This window comes from Mauremys reevesii, linkage group 1 (genome assembly GCF_016161935.1).
Source record: "Mauremys reevesii isolate NIE-2019 linkage group 1, ASM1616193v1, whole genome shotgun sequence".
Classification (NCBI taxonomy): Eukaryota; Metazoa; Chordata; order Testudines; family Geoemydidae; genus Mauremys; species Mauremys reevesii.
Window position 1 is genome coordinate 103,400,184 of NC_052623.1, and position 19,993 is coordinate 103,420,176.

The 19,993-nt window shown below is 44.4% G+C and overlaps 1 protein-coding gene across 5 annotated transcripts in view; it reads left to right on the plus strand.

Annotated features, from left to right (window-relative positions):
• The first annotated feature begins 18,208 nt into the window (after window positions 1-18,208).
• The window catches only part of PCCA (propionyl-CoA carboxylase subunit alpha), a 414,132-nt gene continuing 412,347 nt past the window's right edge, over window positions 18,209-19,993 (plus strand). For all 5 annotated transcript variants that reach the window (XM_039502573.1, XM_039502579.1, XM_039502605.1 and 2 more), the window contains exon 1: window positions 18,209-18,355. In XM_039502573.1, coding sequence (XP_039358507.1) covers window positions 18,275-18,355 — 81 coding nt within the window. In that variant the 5' untranslated portion in view covers window positions 18,209-18,274. The remainder of the gene's footprint in view (window positions 18,356-19,993) is intronic.

The following is a 19,993-nucleotide window of genomic DNA, read 5'->3' on the forward strand; positions in this document are numbered from 1 at the left end:
TGTGATAATTCCTCAGATTTGTCACCTAAAAAGAATGGCTCAGGTTTGGGGATCTCTCTCACATCCTCAACCGTGAAGACTGATGCAAAGAATTCATTTAGCTTCTCCGCAATGGCCTTATCATTCTTGAGGGCTCCTTTAGCATCTCAATTGTCCAGTGGCCCCGCTGGTTGTTTAGCTTCCTGCTTCTCATGTACTTAACATTTTTTTTGCTATTACTTTCTGAGTCTTTGTCTTGCTGTTCTTCAAATTCTTTTTTGGCCTTCCTAACTATATTTTGACACTTCATTTGCCAGAGTTTATGCTCCTTTCTATTTTCCTCACTAGGATTTAACTTCCACTTTTTAAAGGATGCCTTTTTGCCTCTCACTGCTTCTTTTACGGTGTTGTTTAGCCACGGTGGCTCTTTTTTGGTTCTCTTACTGTGTTTTTTAATTTGGGGTATACATATAATTTGAGACTGTATTACAGTGTCTTTAAAAAGTTTCTATGCAGCTTGCAGGGATTTTATTTTTGGTGCTGTACCTTTTAATTTCTGTTTCACTAATATTTTTGTGTAGTTCCCCTTTCTAAAATTAAATGCTACAGTGTTATGCCGCTGTGGTGTTTTCCCCCCTCAGGGATGTTAAATTTAATTATATTATGGTCACTATTACCAAGTGGTCCAGATATATTCACCTCTTGGACCTGATCCTGTGATCCACTTAGGACTAAATCAAGAATTGCCTCTCCTCTTGTGGGTTCAAGGACTAGCTGCTCCAAGAAGCAGTCATTTAAGGTGTCAAGAAACTTTATCTCTGCATCCTATCCTGGGGTGATATGTACCCAGTCAATATGGGGATAGTTGAAATCCCCCATTACTATTGAATTTTTTATTTTAATAGCCTCTCTAATCTCCCTGAGCATTTCACAGTCACTATCACCATCCTGGTCCAGGGCCGCCCAGAGAATTCCGGGGGCCCGGGGTCTTCGGCGGCGGGGGGCCCCCGCTCAGGGGCGGCTCTAGACTCCAGCGCGCCGAAGACCTGGGGGGCGGCATTTGGCTCCAGTTGAGCTCCCGCAGGCATGCCTGCGGCAGGTCGACCGGAGCCCGGGACGAGCACCCCCTCCGCAGTCATGCCTGCGGCAGGTCCACTCGTCCCGGGCTCCGGTGGACCTGCCGCAGGCATGCCTGCGGGAGCTCAACCGGAACCGCAGGGGCCCCAGAAAACACTCGTGGGGGCCCCTGCGGGACGCGGGGCCTGGGGCAAATTGCCCCTCTTGCCCCCCCCTCTGGGCGGCCCTGTCCTGGTCAGGTGGTCGGTAATATATCCCTACTGCTATATTCTTATTCGAGCATAAAATTACTATCCATAGAGATTCTATAGTACAGTTTGGTTCATTTAATATTTTTACTTCATTTGATTCTATACTTTTTTTCACATATAATGCCACTCCCCCACCAGCACAACCTATTCTGTCCTTCTGATATTTTTTGTACCCTGGTATTACTGTGTCCTATTGATTATCCTCATTCTACCAAGTTTCTGTGATGCCTATTATATGAATATCCTCATTTAATATGAGGCACTCTAGTTCACCCATCCATAGGTGCCAACTTCTAATGGTGCCAGTGGGTGCTCAACCCCCCTCTGCCCCCGGCCCCACCCCGACTGCACCCCTGCCCTGCCCTCTCCCGCCCCCATTCCAACCTCTTCCCCAAAGTCCCCGCCCCAACTCTACCCTCTCCCTGACCCAATTCGACTCCTTCCCCAAATCCCTGCCATGGCCCCACCTCCTCCCCACTCCCTCCTGGAGCTTGCTACAGCTGTTTGGTGGTGGCAAGCGCTGGGAGGGAGGGGGGAAGAGCGGGGATGTGGTGCACTCAGGGGAGGAGACAGAGGTGAGGTGGGAGGGAGGGGAGCTTGGCTGCCGGTGGGTGCAGAGCACCCACTAATTGTTCTCCGTGGGTGTTCTAGCCCCGGAGCACCCACTGAGTCGGTGCCTATGCACCCATCTTATTATTTAGACATCTAGCATTGGTATATAAGTACTTTAAAAGCTTGTCACTTTTTAGCTGTGTCCCATTGCATGATGTAATTGAGACTTTTTTTCATTTGACTGTTTCTTATAAGATACCTGTATTTTATCATCTTCTATCCTCTCCTCCTTATTAGGACATAGACAATCTCCATTAATAGCTCCTCCCATAATGGATGTCTCTGTCCGAACCACGTGCTCCTCCGCACCTGTCGGCTTTCCCCCAGCCCTTTGTTTAAAAACCGCTCTACAACCTTTTTAATTTTAAGTGCCAGCGATCTGGTTCCATCCTGGTTTAGGCGGAGCCCATCCTTCCTGAATAGGCTCCCTATAACAAGGTTGTTGCTATTGTGGTTTGAGACATAGACTAGGCTGGGCCGGACTGTAGACATGTACACCTCTCCCCTCAGTCCCAAAAGGAAGGCACAGTGAATATAGAGCTCTCAAAGGACTGTATCTTTGAGGATTAGTTTTCCCCTTCCATGTGCTTCTACCTGGGAGTATCCAGCCCTACATACATAACAGCATGTGACATGTCAAGCAAGGAAAGTTAAATATATCAATTTTATGCAATACATCCTGAATTGTAATTTGCACTCTGCTACAGATTCTCTGCCTGACCTTGTTAAAGTCATTTAACTGCTCTGTGTCTCATTTTCCTCATCTCTAAGTAAATCCAAGATGCTATTACTTATTCTTTTACATCAGATGGGCTTTGTGAGGATTGATTAAAGTATATACATCACTATGACAATGTTAAGGGCTATGTATAATTAATAATGTTGTTTATTATCTATGTCATAATGTATATGATGGCGGGGGGTGGCAAGATGGTGACTGTAAATTAATCCATAACTCAGTAGTGGTACAATGGCAGCTAAGCCACTATTATAGAGTTAATTGATGTACTTATATGACAAACATTAGAAATACATATTGTTTTAAGCTCTTCACAAAGTGATTATGTTGTGTTATAATCTGTAGTTGCTTCAGTGAATCTGACTTTTTTGTGTAAGTATCTTAGTTTATAAACAAGTCTCAAAATAGATTTAAAGCATGCTTTAATGGAGTAGTTCAGTAGTGTAAAACAACAGTACCTCTGTCTCCATATATTTTCCGCTATGTTTAGTCTCTTCCCTGAAGTGTTGGACTTCAGACATGTTTTATTAACATTCTACAGTTGTACCCTTCTGACTAACCAGCCATTAGCTGGCTCACTGATCCTTAACTGCAGATCACTCTCTCTTATATAGGCTGCATTTCCCTTAGGTTCCAAAATAATTAGTCTCACGGCTATGGATGTGATTTCCGTTTAAAGGAATGTAGAAGCAGCACCTCAATCACTGCTGGTGAGTATCCTTATTCATGTTATGTGCCTTTTGAGGTTAGTATTTATAGAATACCATATTCTAATTCTACTTAACAATTAGACTAACACCAGAGAGGGTTACGTTTGCCTTCCAGCACAATTTTCAGCACAGTGAGCAAGGAGTTACACATACAGAGCTCCCATAGCAACATGTTATTGTTAACTGAAGTTGTGTGCATAGCTCCATGTACTAAAAATTCACTAAGGACCAACTTAGTTGTCAAATTGGACACCAGTGAAGTATTTGAGGGCAGAATACTCCTGTAACCACATAGGGGTATTCTATGGTAATGGAATAGCCCCTAACACTGCAATATTACTATTATAAGTTGTAGTGTTTTGGACCATTACTAAAGAATAATGTGCTCCTTTTTTTGTAAGGAGTGAACCAAAAGTCTTCATTATTACAGAACATTTGAGTATCACTTCTCAAATAGTAATGCATTGAAAGCCCATAAATCTTCAGTTCTTCGATATCAAAATTATATTTTTAATCCACTACAACATCCCCCATTAAATGTATTGCTACCAGGAAAAAAAGCAGTACCTTTATTTCAGAATACATGTGGAGAGGGGGAAATGTAATCAGATACTGATATCGCCTTTCAGTCAGCATCTACATGTATTCATCTTAAATGTCAATATTAAAGGGAAACAAAGTGAGATCAGTTAAAAAAAATCCTGACATTGATGAAATAGCAAAATCAATACATAACCCACCTTCTTCTGGGATCAAAAGAAAAAACTGAAAGAGGGTAAAAACACCTGACAGCTGAAGAATTTCATTTAATATAGTCACTTTAACAAAGACTCAAGTAAGTCCAGTGGTCCTAATTAAACTAATTAGGTGCCAAAATGTTTAGCTATTATAATCTTTTACATTTTATCCAGTGGCTTTCATTGTACTGGACACATCAAAAGTAGTCATCTACCAACAGTAAGAGACTATCTAATTATTATACAATAAAAAGGATTAACTGTCCCAGTAGAGGCTGCTTATTGTTTCTCTTATTCACTGGTCTACCAGTGTCCACAATTTCTGAAGAGAACTCAGGCAACATATTTTAACACAAGTAAATAGGCATTGTGTATGAATGAGGCACTAAAGAAGCATTAAGGATATAGGCCCAGATCCTCAAAGGTAGTAGGCCATTAACTACCATTGGGAATTAGGCACCTAAATACCTTTGAGGCTCTGGGCCATGTATGTAAAAAAGAAAACTGCAACATGCTGATCCTGCAACATGCTGAGTCCCTCCTGAGAAGTGCTGAGAACTTCAACTCCCACTGAGTTCAGTAGAGGAGGGGGTGCTTTGTTTAGGAAAGCTACCAGTGCTCACTGCCCTCTCTTACTGTCTTCAGGGGCACACACCATCCTAAAAGGAGGAGAGAGGAGGCACAATCCTTCCTAGAGAGCCCCATAGAGTGGTGCAGCTCTGCCCCAGTTCAAGAGAGATTGTAAATTACATAATCTGACCTAAAAAAAAGGAGTATTTGTGGCACCTTAAAGACTAACAAATTTATTTAAGCATGAGCTTTAAGCATCCGAAGAAGTGAGCTGTAGCTCACGAAAGCTCATGCTTAAATAAATTTGTTAGTCTTTAAGGTGCCACAAGTACTCCTTTTTTTTGCGGATACAGACTAACACGGCTGCTACTCTGAAACCTGTCATAATCTGACCTAGTCATATGCCTAACATTTAGGGCCTAATTTGATGGAAATAACTTGCTTTTTTCACATGTAATTTTTCATGCACAGTTAATTGTAGGTGCAAATTATAGCATTGAGATGTCTGCTTTACTTGCAGATGCAGCCACCTGTTAGGATGTCTAAATACTAGCATTTGCGCCTTCAAAATGGTAGGCTGACCCGACGCCCCTTTAAAAATCAGACTTTCAATTGCAGTACATATTACTTTGCTAAGGATATGTGAACCTGTGAAAATCTTGATTAGATAGATAAATACAAAGAAATATTAGTTAGGAAATAATAAATTAGAAATTATCATTTCATTTTGGAGGATAAAAGCAATCTTCTCTTTGTCTTTCTCTTTCTTTCTGTGCATGTGTATGTGCCAGGTCTGACATGCTAACTTGTTACAAATGTGACTCAGACATATAGCAAGAGTCTTTTTATCTCTCTGGGTGGGGAACATTGGGACAATTTGCATATTTACTTTCTTTTATTAAACTGCATCTTCGTTGTTAACTCATTTAAAAATGCCAATTTAGAACATTGGCTTTGATCTGGTTTCCTGGTAATTAAATTGCTTGCCTTTAAACTTCCATCATTTAAAATAATCCTTATTAAGACAATTTTCCCAAACTTCAAATGTTGGTTTTCAATTCTACTGTGAAGGGAATGAATAATGGTTCTGGATATATTTACTTAAACACAGGCTGGTTATACCGAACTAGGAAATTGATTTCCTTGCCTCTTGTATTAACTAAGGGCATGATCCAACAAATTCTTACCCTGTCAGAGGCCTTAGTCACACAGTAGTCCCATTTGTTTCACTGGAACAACTTACATTAATAAAATCTACTCAAACGAGTAGGGATTTCTAGGATTGGATCCTAAGACATGCTATTATTCTTCTAGGCAGAATGAAATAAAGATTCCCATGCTGGCCTTTTAGAAAATGTTCATTGTGAAATAACTTCAGTTCTCAAATACAATATAAGTAAAGATTTATAATTATATCTGTGTAGATAAAATATAAATAATCACCACATATTCATCTAATACAATAACCTGTACACCCTGTTGCCTGCCTGAACTGCTTCTGATTTGAACTTCACCAGGTCTGAGAGGTTCTGATCAGATGTTCCAGCTGTGTGCATCTCCACTCATAAGAGAATAAAATAGAAATAAATGTAAAGGGGTAGATTGTGCCTGTTAGGCACACCCATAGTAAGTAATTAAATGAAATCTATAAGTCTTTGTTTTGATCTGATATAAATATAATTTCATATTTCATTATATTTTAAAATATCAATCTCTTCCTTCTCTAATTACACATTTGAATATATGGCAATTGTTTTGACTGTGAGGTGGTTAAAAATCTGTGCCATACAATATTAAAAAGAGATTAAAAGGTCGTTTGTTCATATGGAAATACCAAAAACAACAATTTGTTTAAGTGGGATTTTATATTTCTCTAGTCAAGTGATGACAGGGCTTTTGTAAGGAAAACCTTTCATCTTAAACATTCAGTACTCCGTCACAACATAATTACCCTAATTTGTATTCCACTGTAGAAATAGGCTTTTTCAGTTTAAACAAATTAAGCAACAATCACTAAGCGTACATGGCCAGCATTTTTTCAGGTAACCTGTTATCTGCTCTAGTTACAGCTTTATCTTTATAAACTAGAAATCCTGTTTTTGTTTTCCTGATTTTTCTGAGGATTATGTTAGATTGTCTAAAGAGGCATTGTGGCTCACTGGTGAGGGCACTGGATTCAAGAGGTTATGCCCCACTCTTTCCGTACTCATTGTATGATCTTGAGCAGGGAACTTTGGGCCAAATCCTTCCCTCATTTAGACCCCAGTTCAGGAAAACACTTATGCACATACTTAACTTTAAGTGCATGAGTAATCCCATCCCTCTTCAGCAAAACGCTCAAGCACAGGTTTAAGAGCATTGCTGAATCAAGGCTGTTTATTCCCATTGGTCAGCAGATGATGTATGACCTGAAGTATGACAATTTATATCCCTTATAAATTGGGATAGCGATATCCTATCTCTATGTACTTATGGATGTTCTTGCTGTCTATATAAATGTGTCAGGGCATGAACCAACCTCTAACTGTGATGAGGGTTTGAAGAAACTTCCCCTATGGGCAGTTTATTTCAAAATGATCTACTACAGAGTTTCTTGTGCCTTCCTTTGAAGCATCTGGCACTAGCAACTGTCCGAGAAATGATACTGCACTAGATGGGCCACAGGTATGACCATTCCTGTGAAATCAGTGGAGTCAAACTGGTTTAAAATAGGTCTAACATCAAAATCAGGCCCATTACATTCAGGCCCCAATTCAGCTACACACTTTAAAGTGTAAAGCACATGCTTAAGTGCTTTGCTGAATGGGGGCCTCAAAGAGAAAGTAAGTGAAAGAGAGAAGTGAGGAGTCTTTGGGTACGTCTACTCCGCAATAAAAAATCTGTAGCACTGAATCTTGGAACCCAGTCAATTGATTCAGACTTGCGGGGCTCAGGTTGTCGGTGTGTGTGTGTGTGTCTTGGAGCCCAGACTCCAGCCCCAGCCCAAACATCTACTCTGCCATTTTTAGTCCTGCACCCTGAGTCAGCCACAGCCATGCTGCAGGTCTTTTTATTGCAGTGTAGCTGTCCAAGTTCAGACCTTGTGCAAGCAGTTCCAACTGCACATGTAATTCACAGAGTTCTCACTTACATGAGGTCTGAATATGGTCCTAGATCTTTTATATAACAATAACCGAAAAAAGAGTGGTACTGATTTAGAGACATCAGCATTGAACTATACAGAATGATCATTCATAACATGATGTGGCGGGGTTGAGGGGAAGCAGGAAAGGAAGGAACTGAATATGAAAAGCTCAAGGATGAGTAAATTTAATGAGAAAGATCTTAGTATTATATTTCAGTGATGTGAGGTTCCAATAATAGGTGAATATATCGTTTAGGGCCAAATTCAGTACTGATACAAATGGATGGTATAAGTTATACATCTAGGACCAGATGCACTACTGTGTTCCAGCTGCTTTGCAACTTTGAGGTAAGCAAAATACCCATAAAGCTGGTTTATCCAGCAAATAAACTGAATTTACAACTACTTAGCATTGTTTAAGCAGTGTGGAACACCAGAGTGCAATGGTGAATCTAGCCTCTAAGGGACATTGGTTGGAAAGTGAGCGTAAGTAGGCTTAAATGGTGAAATAGCATAACTTGTGTGGGTGTGCAAAAAACATCCAAACAAAACAACGTAATTTATACTGATTTGGTATATTATTGGGACAAAATTCAGCCTTAGTATAAAAGGTACAACTGAATTTGGCCCTGGTACTGTTAGTTTGCATTATCTTTCACCTCCCTCTTGGTTCTTCATCTTTGTGAGACGAACATGGCATGGCATATAAATTACATTAATTTTGCACATGCACTGAATCTAGGTTAGTGCAAGTTACACTACAGTGTCACTTTACACCTCTTTCTGGCGCTAGGGTGACCAGATGTCCTGATTTAATAGGGACAGTCCTGTTTTTTGTGGCTTTTTCTTATATAGGTTCCTATTACCCCCCCACCCTCTGTCCTGATTTTTCACACTTGCTGTCTGGTCACCCTAGAATCTGGCCAATATACATCCAATGTGTAATATACATCCTACTGTCATTTATGTCACCCTGAATTTGGTTCAGAAAATTCCAGGAATTGGCGCTGCTTACTAGGTTGCATTTAGATTAATTTGTCCCTACATATCTTTGTTGCTGTTTCAGATCTCTTGTAAATAAGTTAATAGATAGATATATTGGCTGACTGGAAGATTGAATCTGTCTCTCATAGACCATTGAATAGAATGCTAATAGAAGGGAACATGGATTACGGAGTATGTAACACATACGTAAAGTTTCTTTTAGCTTTGAGTCATTTAGGCACAGACTTTTCTGTTATGGTTTTTACATCCTATAAACCTCATATTCTATTTTCTTTGTTAGATAAGGTACAGACATGAAGATTACTATTACACTATGAATTTTCCTTCCCTGAGTTGTAACTTAACATTAAATCATGCTACAGAAGCTTAAATGTTTCTGGGTAAATTCAGGGTTATGTTTGAAGACAAAAGCTCATCAATTCTCTGATTAGGAAGAAGCAAGTCAATTTATAATATCTAAAATTGTAGGGTTTTTTCGCAACCAATGGGCATATTGAGAAGATGATATGGGTCCCAGTCTGGCAGACATTTACGAACATGCTGAACTTTATGAATGTGAATAGCCCCGATAACTCATTCTGTTCTCATGAGTAGAGTTACACATGTGCTAGAGTGTTTGCAGGATTAGGGCCTTAGATTTTACAATTTTAAAAAACTATTTATTTAGGAAGTTTTAACAGGTTTATAAATCCATGACATGTAAATATCAAAACCAAAACAATAATCATTACAACAATGAGCTTTGGTTTAAAGAGACATTCTACAGTAATATAGTCATCAGATCTCTTTATTTTACAAGGTGTTACCATATTAGAGTGAGCATCATAACAACATCTGGGACATATTGTTTCCAGTGATTTTTATGAACTTGAGTGAAATCTGCTATTACACGTATTTAATAGACCGGGCATGTCTATGAAACGTTATTTTAAAAACTATTTATTTAGATTTTACAAACAAATCTGATATCCTTGACTTTGAATGGTACTTTAAAAAATTCATGCCTTTAACGAGTGGGAAGTTTTTACTAGAGCTGACCCCTTATTGTTCTTGTAAATTTGGCAGCAATATCTGTATAATTTTAGTCAATTATGTATTTTTTTCTTTTATTTATGTACAGTTAGTCTTTTTGAGAAAGACTATACTTGTAGCTTATAAAATTTTATAAATAAAAAAATAGAAAAAAAAATAGGCAGAAAGCCGAAGTTAAATCACTCTAAAAAGCAGAAAGGCTTCAAATATAGATAGAACTGACTGGGATTCTCCTACACTTTCTCTCTTGTCCCTTCCATAAATAAAGTGTTCCTGCCCTTGCTGCAGAAGAAAAAGGACTTGCATTAGTCATTTTCCTACTGCATCAAGTTCTTTATACACCCAGCTGGCTGCAAAGTTTCTCTTTGCAGCCATGCCTCTGTGTAATCCTAGTCAGTTTCCCTTTGCAACTGTGGGGTGCCTCCTTTGATGTGGTGCTGTAGGAGGTTGCCTATGCTTAAAGGAGGGCCTGCAAACAGAACCCCTTCTGTGGAGCAAAAGAAAACACCAGTGTGATGTCATGTGACTCTTTTTTAAATATATACTGTGGAGGAACTGACATCCATGTCTCAGAATTTTGTTATACAGTTTTATGATGTTATACAGTGGTAGAGATTAGATAGAAATAGATATCTCACTTAAACCCTGAAGTGAGGGACATCTACTCTAGACCTCTCTTCTGCAGTTGGTCTAATTCAGTGATTTTCCGGACTTTCCAGGGAAAGTGGGTGGAAGAAATTGGAGAGGTTGTTTCCAGGGTATTTTTAGTGGGATCTTTATTGTTAAATGTATTTATCTGTGACACTGATGGATTAAATATATTATGACATGTTTTTAGACAATAAAGGTTTTTTGTGATTAGCTTATTTACATCTGTATGGCTTGAGTAAGCATTTTTAATAACATAAATATAAAACGTAATAGCAACAATGAAATGTCAGTTTTATTCTCACTGCTCAATTTATATGAGGAAGAGGCACATAACTCATCCCTGTCTTTTAGTAAGCAGCAGGGACAAAACTAGTATTCTACTGTCCACCATTCTGCATCTTCTCTGTCTGTGCAATTTCAGTAAATTTATTGCCATGAGAAGTTAGAAAAGAGCTGACAAAATTAATAAATCTAGGCCAAAGTTTTTAAAATCCTGGGTAGGTGCAAACAGGTGTTTGAGCATCCATTTAGTGGCACAAACTGGAGTTAATCCTGGAGGGAATTTACAAAGGTTGTGTCTGGTTAAACCCAAATATATCTGAGCACTCCAAGGGCACGGGACAGGGACACAGTCTGGAAATTGAGTGTCCGAAAAGAAGTTCCAGAAGGGCCCGGATGTACTCAACAGCTGCTGTCAGTGCTCAAAAGTTAGTTGTCAGAGGAAGCACAGGTTAAGATATTCAAGCAGCACTCCCTCATTGGTTGTTCTCGACTCTCTGCACTCTGGGAAAAAAAGATAGCATGAAGGAAGGACTTGACTCTACATACATTTGAGAGAAACAGAGAATTTACTATGGATTTATAGGATTAGTACATAGGAAATAGTATTATGTACCAGATCAATCCATAGGTCCATCTAGCTTAGTAGCCTGTCTCCAACAGTGGCAGATGTGTCAGAGGAAAGTGAAAGTATGCAATAATCTGACTATAAAGGAAGTTTCTTCCTTAACCCCCTCAACTAGAGGTTGGTTTGTGCCTAGAAGCATGAGCATTTAATCTGTTCCAAGCTTTTTAGACCTATTAAATATAACGACGTATCTATATATATTTTCTGAATGAATGTCCATTTTTGTGCTTTTCTAGGACTAGCAGTATCTTGTGGCCATAGATTCCATTGATTAATTTCATAATGCACACAAAATATTTTCTTTTCTCTGTTTTAAATTAGTTGCTTTTCACATTTATTGAATATGCCCTTGTTCTTTTATTAGGGGAAAGAGTAAATACATGCATCTCAGTTATCCTCTCTACACTTTACCATTACTGTACTTATTTTTATACCTCTAATTAATGAATCAGTATTACTTCCATTCTACTTTGGAAATTCCCATTCTGTCTGAGTGCACGAATGTGGGGAGCCAGACCTTTTACAGAGCCCCCCCGGCCTGAGGCCCTTTGAAAATTTCCCTTCCTGTTTCCCTATAGCCTATGCTGTACAGTGATGATGGAATCATAGAACCATAGGGTTAGAAGGGACTGCAAGGGTTATCTAGTCTAATCCACTCCTAAAATGCAGGATTTGTTGTGTCTAAGCCAGTGATATTCAGACTCAGGGTACGTCTACACTACGGGACTATTCCGAATTTGCATAAACCGGTTTTGTAAAACAGATTTTATAAAATCGAGTGTGCGTGGCCACACTAAACACATTAAATCGGTGGTGTGCGTCCACGGTCCGAGGCTAGCGTCGATTTCTGGAGCATTGCACTGTGGGTAGCTACTCCGTAGCTATCCCATAGTTCCCGCAGCCTCCCCCGCCCCTTGGCATTTCCGGGTTGAGATCCCAGTGCCTGATGGGGCAAAAATCATTTTCGCGGGTGGTTCTGGGTACAGCCTCACCCCTCCCTCCCTCCCTGACAGCGGCAGACAACCGTTTCGCGCCCTTTTTGCTTGGTGAACCGTGCAGACGCCATAGCACAGCAAGCATGGACCCTGCTCAGCTCCATACCGCAATCGTGGATGTTTTAAACACCTCGCGCACTCGTGCAGTATATGCTGAACCAGGACCTTGAACCGAGGCGAGTAAGAGGCGGATACGGCAGGGCGATGACAGTGATGAGGACGTGGACACAGAATTATCTCAAACCGCGGGCCCCGGCGCTTTGGAGATCCTGATGGTAATGGGGCAGATTCTATCCATTGAACGCCGATTTTGGGCCCGGGAAACAAGCACTGACTGGTGGGACCGCATTGTGTTGCAGGTGTGGGACGATTCCCAGTGGCTGCGAAACTTTCGCATGCGTAAGGGCACTTTCATGGAACTTTGTGACTTGCTTGCCCCTGCCCTGAAACGCCATAATACCAAGATGAGAGCAGCCCTCACAGTAGAGAAGCGAGTGGCGATAGCCCTGTGGAAGCTTGCAACACCAGACAGCTACCGGTCAGTCGGGAATCAATTTGGAGTTGGAAAATCTACTGTGGGGGCTGCTGTGATGCAAGTAGCCAAAGCAATCACTAAGCTGCTGCTACGAAGGTTGTGACTCTGGGAAACGTGCAGGCCATAGTGGATGGCTTTGCTGCAATGGGATTCCCTAACTGTGGGGCGATAGATGGAACCCATATCCCTATCTTGGCACCGCAGCACCAGGGCACCCAGTCGTAAACCGGAAGGGGTACTTTTCAATGGTGCTGCAAGCACTGGTGGATCACAAGGGACGTTTCACAAACATCCACGTGGGATGGCCAGGGAGGGTTCATGATGCTCGCGTATTCAGAAGCACTACTCTGTTTAAACGGCTGCAGCAAGGGACTTACTTCCCAGACCAGAAAATAACAGTTGGGGATGTTGAAATGCCTGTCGTTATCCTGGGGACCCAGCCTACCCCTTGATGCCATGGCTCATGAAGCCATACACAGGCAGCCTGGACAGTGGTCAGGATCTGTTCAATTACAGGCTGAGCAAGTGCAGAATGGTGGTGGAATGTGCATTTGGCCGTTTAAAGGCTCGCTGGCGCACATTACTGACTCGCTCAGACCTCAGCCAAACCAATGTCCCCTATGTTATTGCTGCTTGCTGTATTCTCCACAATCTCTGTGAGAGTAAGGGGAGACCTTTATGGCGGGGTGGGAGGCTGAGGCAAATCACCTGGCCGCTGATTACGCAGCCAGACACCAGGGAGATTCGTAGAGCACACCAGGAAGCGGAGCGCAGCAGAGAAGCTTTGAAAACGAGCTTCATCAATGGCCAGGGTACAGTGTGACTGCTGTGTTTGTTGATGAACACCCAACCCCTTGATTGACTCAGTCCCTGTAAGCAACTCCCCTCCCCTTCGAGTACAGCTTACTTATGCAAATAAAGTCACTCTCATTTAAAAAGCATTAATTCTTTATTTTTCATTATAAAAGAGGGAGAGAAGTAAGGGTGTGCTTTGGGAGGAGGAAAGGAGGGATGGAGAAGGCCATTAAAAAAATTCAGAGTAACGGCATCCTTCTGGTTGGGCTGTCCACGGGGTGGAGTGGGCGGGTGCGGAGCCTCCCACGCGTTCTTACACGTCTGGGTGAGGAGGCTAAGGAACATGGTGAGGGGAGGGTGGTTATACAGGGCTGCAGCGGCACTCTGTGATCCTGCTGCCGTTCCTGAAGCTCCACAAGACGCCGGAGCATGTCAGTTTGATCACGCAGCAGCCCCAGAGTTGCATCCCGCCACCGCTGATCTTCCTGCCGCCACCGCTGATTTTCCTGCCGGTCTTCCTGCCGCCACCTCTCATCTCGGTTGTCCCTCCTGTCCTCACGTTCATCCCTCCTGTCCTCACGTTCACTGGCCTCTTTCCTGTAATTTGAAACCACGTCCTTCCACTCATTCAGATGAGCTCTTTCATTGCGTGTAACTTCCATAATATCTGAGAACATCTCATCTCGCGTCTTCTTATTCCTCAGCCTAATCTGTGCTAGACTTTGGGATGGAGGAGGGACGCTTGAAAATTTGCAGCTGCATGAGGGAGATAAATATTTAGAAAGATACATTTTACAGAACAATGGTTATACTCTTTCACAGTGAAAAGCACTATTCACCTTACATAGCACATGTGATTTCCTACAAGGTCGCATTTTCATCTTAATAGTGACTGCTTGCATCTCTGGGGTTACAGATCTCACAGACACAGGTCCAGGCATCAGGATTCAGCTTGCATGCGGCCATGGTAAGCCACTGTCTCAGTGATTTACCTCCCCCAACGCATGGCTAATACCACGCTAGCTCCTGCTAATCAACAACCTTCCCCTCCCCACCCACTGCTTGTCCGGTAGCTTGGGGAAGCTCGCCTCGCCGGTGACCAAACAGAAAAGATCATCGGCATTTCACCCCTCCCCTCCCCCCGCTTCGCTACGTGCAGGAAAGTGTTTTTTTTAAGCTGCTGCATTCCACGAACCCAGTAGAAAAATGGCCACCCCCCTTACTTAAATTCCTGATTTTTAACCAGGTTATCCTGAACGATATCACTTTGCTGAGGATAACAGAACAAGATAAAGAGCGGATGCTTCTTGAATGCCAGCAGTCCCCGGGACCATACGCTGCGATGCTTTGCCACGCAATGATACCTGATTACTTGCTACATGCATGGCATGGTAAAGTGTCCTACCACGGTGGGCAGAACAAGGATGCCTTGCCCAGAAACCTTCTGCAAAGGCTTCTGGAGTACCTACAGGAGCGCTTCATCGAGATGTCCCTGGAGGATTTCCTCTCAATCCCCGGACATGTTAACAAACTTTTCTAAGTAACTATACTGTCTGCGAATGCATCCCAAGTCCTCAGGGCAAATCAATCATTAAAAAAGGCTTGCTTAAAAAACACTGTTTGCTATTTGCAAAGGTACACTCACCAGAGCTCCCTTCCAGGGCGTCATTCTCTGCAATAGTTGCTAGGGCTGGGAGCAGGGTAATTCCGTCAGGGTGATAAAAGCTCCTGGCTGCTGGGGGTCACGGAGTGCTGTGTGCTCTCTGCGAGGTCTTCCTCTTCTTCTTCCTCTTCATCTTCCCGTCTGCATAATCCTCAGACATGGCAGAGATTACAACCCCACCTCGGAATCCACAGTCAGGGTGGGGTACTTGTGGCGCAGCCCCCTAAAATTGCATGCAGCTCAGCATAGAAGCGGCATGTTTTTCGACCTGCCCCGGACCTTCCGTTTGCTTCTTTGGTTTTCTGGTAGGCTTGTCTGAGCTCCTTAACTTTCACTCTGCACTGCACGGAGTCCCTGCTGTGGCCTTTAGCAGTCATAGCCTTAGAAATTCTTTCAAATACTTTTTCATTTCGTCTTTTGGAACGCAGTTCTGTTAGCACTGAATCATCTCCCCATATAGCGATCAGATCCATTACCTCCCGAGCGGTCCATGCTGGGGCTCTTTTTCGATTCTCAGGAGACTGCATTGTTAACTGTGCTGATGAGCTGTGCGTGGTCACCTGTGATGATGAGCTCTCCACGCTGTCGAAGCAGGAAATGAATTTCAAAAGTTCCCGGGGCTTTTCCTGTCTACCTGGCCAGTGCATCCGAGTTGAGAATGCTGTCCAGAGCGGTCAGTGGTGCACTGTGGGATAGCTCCCGGAGGCCAATACCGTCGATTGCGGCCACACTAACCCTATTCCGATATGTTAATACCGATATTAGCGCTACTCCTCTCGTCGGGCAGGAGTACAGAAACCGATTTAAAGAGCCATTAAAATCGATATAAGGTGCCTCCTAGTGTGGACGGTTGTGGCGTTAAATCGGTTTTACACTCGTAAAACCGATTTAAACGCCTAGTGTAGACCAGGCCTCAGGCTCACAAGCTGCAAGTGGCTCTTTAATGTGTCTCCTGAGGCTCTTTGCAGCACATATTAAAACACTGTGTGATCTAATTATTAACCAATCGGGATGATTTTACTATGTTATTCGCTAACTGTAGTTGATAAAATAATACTAACTCACTTTGCTGTGAGAATAATATATATCAATATAAAAACCAAATATTTCCTGTCATCCTGTTTAAATATGAATATATAGTACTATTGTAAATGAAACAATGAATTTACACTACTGTGGCTCTTTTGGGTAATATTGATTGCTAATTTGGCTCTTGAACCACTGAGGTCTGAGTATCACTGGCCTAAACCATCCAAAACGGGTGGCTATCCAATCCAGCCTCTTTTTGAAAACTTCTAGTGAAGGTGCTTACAAGGCCTCTCTAAGCGGTCTGTTCCATTGTTCTACTGTTCTTACAGTTAGGAAGTTTTCTTCCTGAGATTTAATCTAAAGCTGCTGTGCTGCAGTTTGACCCCATTGCCTCTTGTCCTGCCATCTATGGCAGAAGAGAACAACTTTTCTCCAGCTTTTTATGGTAGCCTTTACAGTATTTGAAGACCACTATCATATCCCCCCTTAATCTCCTCTTTTCCAGACTAAACATACCCAGTTCCTTCAGTCTTTGCTGATATGACTTGCATTCCATCCCTTTGATTGTCTTTGTCCCTCACCTCTGGATCCTTTCCAGTTTCTCTACATCCTTTCTATCCAGGATCGGCTCCAGGCATCAGCCCAGCAAGCAGGTGCTTGGGGTGCCCAACAGTGAGGGGAAGGGTGACCAGACAGCAAATGTGGAAAATCGGGATGGGGGTGGGGGATAATAATATAAGAAAAAGAAAATTGGGACATCTGGTCACCCTAGTGAGGGGCGGCACCTCGGACTCTTCGGCGGCAATTTGGCGGCGGGTCCCTCACTCCCTCTCGGAGCGAAGGACCTGCCGCCGAATTGCCACCAAAGACTGAAGCGGTGGTAGAGCTGATCGTGAGTCCTCCCGCCCCACCCTGCTTGGGGCAGCAAAAACCCTGGAGCCGGCCCTGTTTCTATCCATTGGCGACCAAAACTGGCTAGTTCTCCAGCTGAGGCCTAACCAGTGCTGAGTAGGCTGGTACTATCACCTCCCAGAGTGGGGTGACTGAAGGGTTTTATACTATTAACTTCTTTAGGCTAGAAAAATCTCTAACTAGCAGCCAGACTGGTGACACTACAGCAGGTACATAACGTACCTTACTGGCTGTGGGGGACACACACAGTGTGCATTGGGAGGGGGAACAGCACCCATGGCTAATACCGCCAGACCAGCCCCGAGATGCTGGGGGGGGGGGGGGGGGGAGTGGGGGAGAAGAGAACCCACCAGCACCTGCGGCGTTGACAGTGGGTCGGGGGTCCTGTGTGTGCATTGCCTTATGTCCTCACAGCCGGGCGGTCCCCGGCAGTGCACTTGCCAGCACGACTCCCAAAGCTGCCTGGAGGCTGGTGTCACCGCCCGGGCTGGCTCGGGGCTCCCCGCGCTGGGGACGTGGCTGCAGCAGCCGCCCGCGGAGCCTGGCCTCGGTGCCCAGGGGCGTGACCGCGAGCCCAGGGAAGAAAGTGCGGCCTCACCCCGGCGCGCGGACAGACACGCTCGCGGCGCCTGTGGCCGGAGCGCCGGGTTCGCCGGGGCTCGGGGTGGCACTGGCGGGCGGGGCCGCGCTGGGCTGCCGGGCACGCGCAGCAGCCCAGCGCTCTCGGGGGCTAATCTGCGGAATCCCGGCGCGCCCGGCTCCTCCGAGGCACGAGGATGACGGGCGCGAGGCGGGGAAGGAGCGGCGCGCGCGCGCGCGCTCTCCCGGACACTTTCCCAGTGCCTGCCTGGCGCGAGGGAGGGAGGCGATCCTGATTGGTTGAGCGCGGAGCGCTGGCCCCGCCCCCTCGCCGAGGTGAAAGGGCAACTAGGAGGCCGGCTGGCAGCGGCGATGGCGGCGTCCTTGCGCCAAGTGGTCGCGGGCAGCTGGCGGCGGCAGCAGCGGCCGGAGCGGCACCTGCGTGCGCTGCAGGTGAGCGGGGAGCCGGGCCCGCGCTAGCAGCGGCCGGGCCCCAGCGCCCTCCCGGAGCCGCCTGCGGGGATGCGCGGGAGCCGAGCCCAGCCCAGCGCCCCAGCGGGAGCCCCCGGAGGACGCGTTACGGGCTGGGGCAGGAGCCCGGGGGAGCAGCGCTGAGCGAGCCCGTCGCCGCCCTTGTCTGGGGCCGGTGAGAGACCAGCGGCTCCTTCCGCAGGGCCCGGGGCCCAGGGAGCGGCTCTGGGATCTTGTGCTAGGAGCCCCTTCCCTGCCCCAGGGAGCTGGAAGGGTTGTCCACGTTTTTCTGGGCTGTGCCAGGCTAGTCCCGGCCAGCTGCTGCCTCTGGGGTGGGCTGGTAGGGACTGGTGGGAATCATGTTCAAATGGGCCTCAGCTTTCAGGGCCCTTCCTTCAGACTAGATGATCATAATGGTCCCTTCTGACCTTAAAGTCTATGAGGAGCATGCTTGTTTCTCCTGACAGCTCTGACTGCCATGGCGCCTCTCCTTTCAAATTTGGAGTAGGCACTTGTGTGTGTGTGTGTGTGTTTAAATGAGTTACTTTTCTCATACGAGACTTGTGGCTTCTGGATTTTCCAGTCAGGATTGGGGGATGATTGTGTCAAAGGTTGTGTATAAGCTAGTTTTCAAAAAGAAAAACCAAGTTATTTGTCTCACTTCTATGTACTGCATAAAAACTAATGGGTAATATCTCATTTGTTGCACAAGTAGCAATTATGTGAAATGCTGTGCAAAAATATTAACATTTTGTTATATGATATTTCATGCATGCTCTGTTTCTGAACAGAGGCATTCATATAGAGAGGTCTTGAAGATCCTTTAGGGAGGAGGAGAAAAAGGGTAGAGCTTGGAGAGAAACTTGCAGAACAAAGCATCTGCCTTGTATAGCCTTAGAACTTGTGAGCTCTGCAGAATAGTGCACCTCCTAAATGCTGGGCCAGTGGGCAGTGGAAGGGATGGAATGTGAACACCTGAGATTCTGAAGGCAGATTGCCTTGGAATGGATATCTGAAGTAGTCAAGGGAGAAAGAGCACCTGAAAGGGGACCGAAGCCACAATTTAACTGATCAGAAGAACGCCGAACTCCACAGAATGGAGCCTTCTCCAGTGTTGAACCTCTTAAGGATGGTGGCAACAAAGCTGCCATACTGTGTATCTTAGGAGGCATGCAGGAGAAGAGACTTCTCTTGTCCAGAAGGTCTGCAGGAATTCAGTGAATAAGCATGGGTGTGGCCTGGATGCAGCAAATTAGAACAAATAAGGAGGGGAGGCCAGGCATTGCACAGTGGTTTGAGCATTGGCCTGCTAAACTCAGGGTTGAGAGTTCAATCCTTGAGGGGGCCATTTAGGGAACTGAGGTAAAAATCTGTCTGGGGATTTGTCCTGCTTTGAGCAGGGGGTTGGACTAGATGAGGTCCCTTCCAACCCTGATATTCTATGATTCTCCCTCCCATCTCCCCTTTGGGAGCCCAGAAGTGAAAGATTTCTTAGGAATAAATGGTAGAGTGAGCAGCATATATAACTTGGTACCTGTCCAATGAAGCATGAAACGCCACAGTAGCTTATGAGCTTCCAAGGGCAGGCATCTTCTGACACGGTGAAAATAATTTATAAGG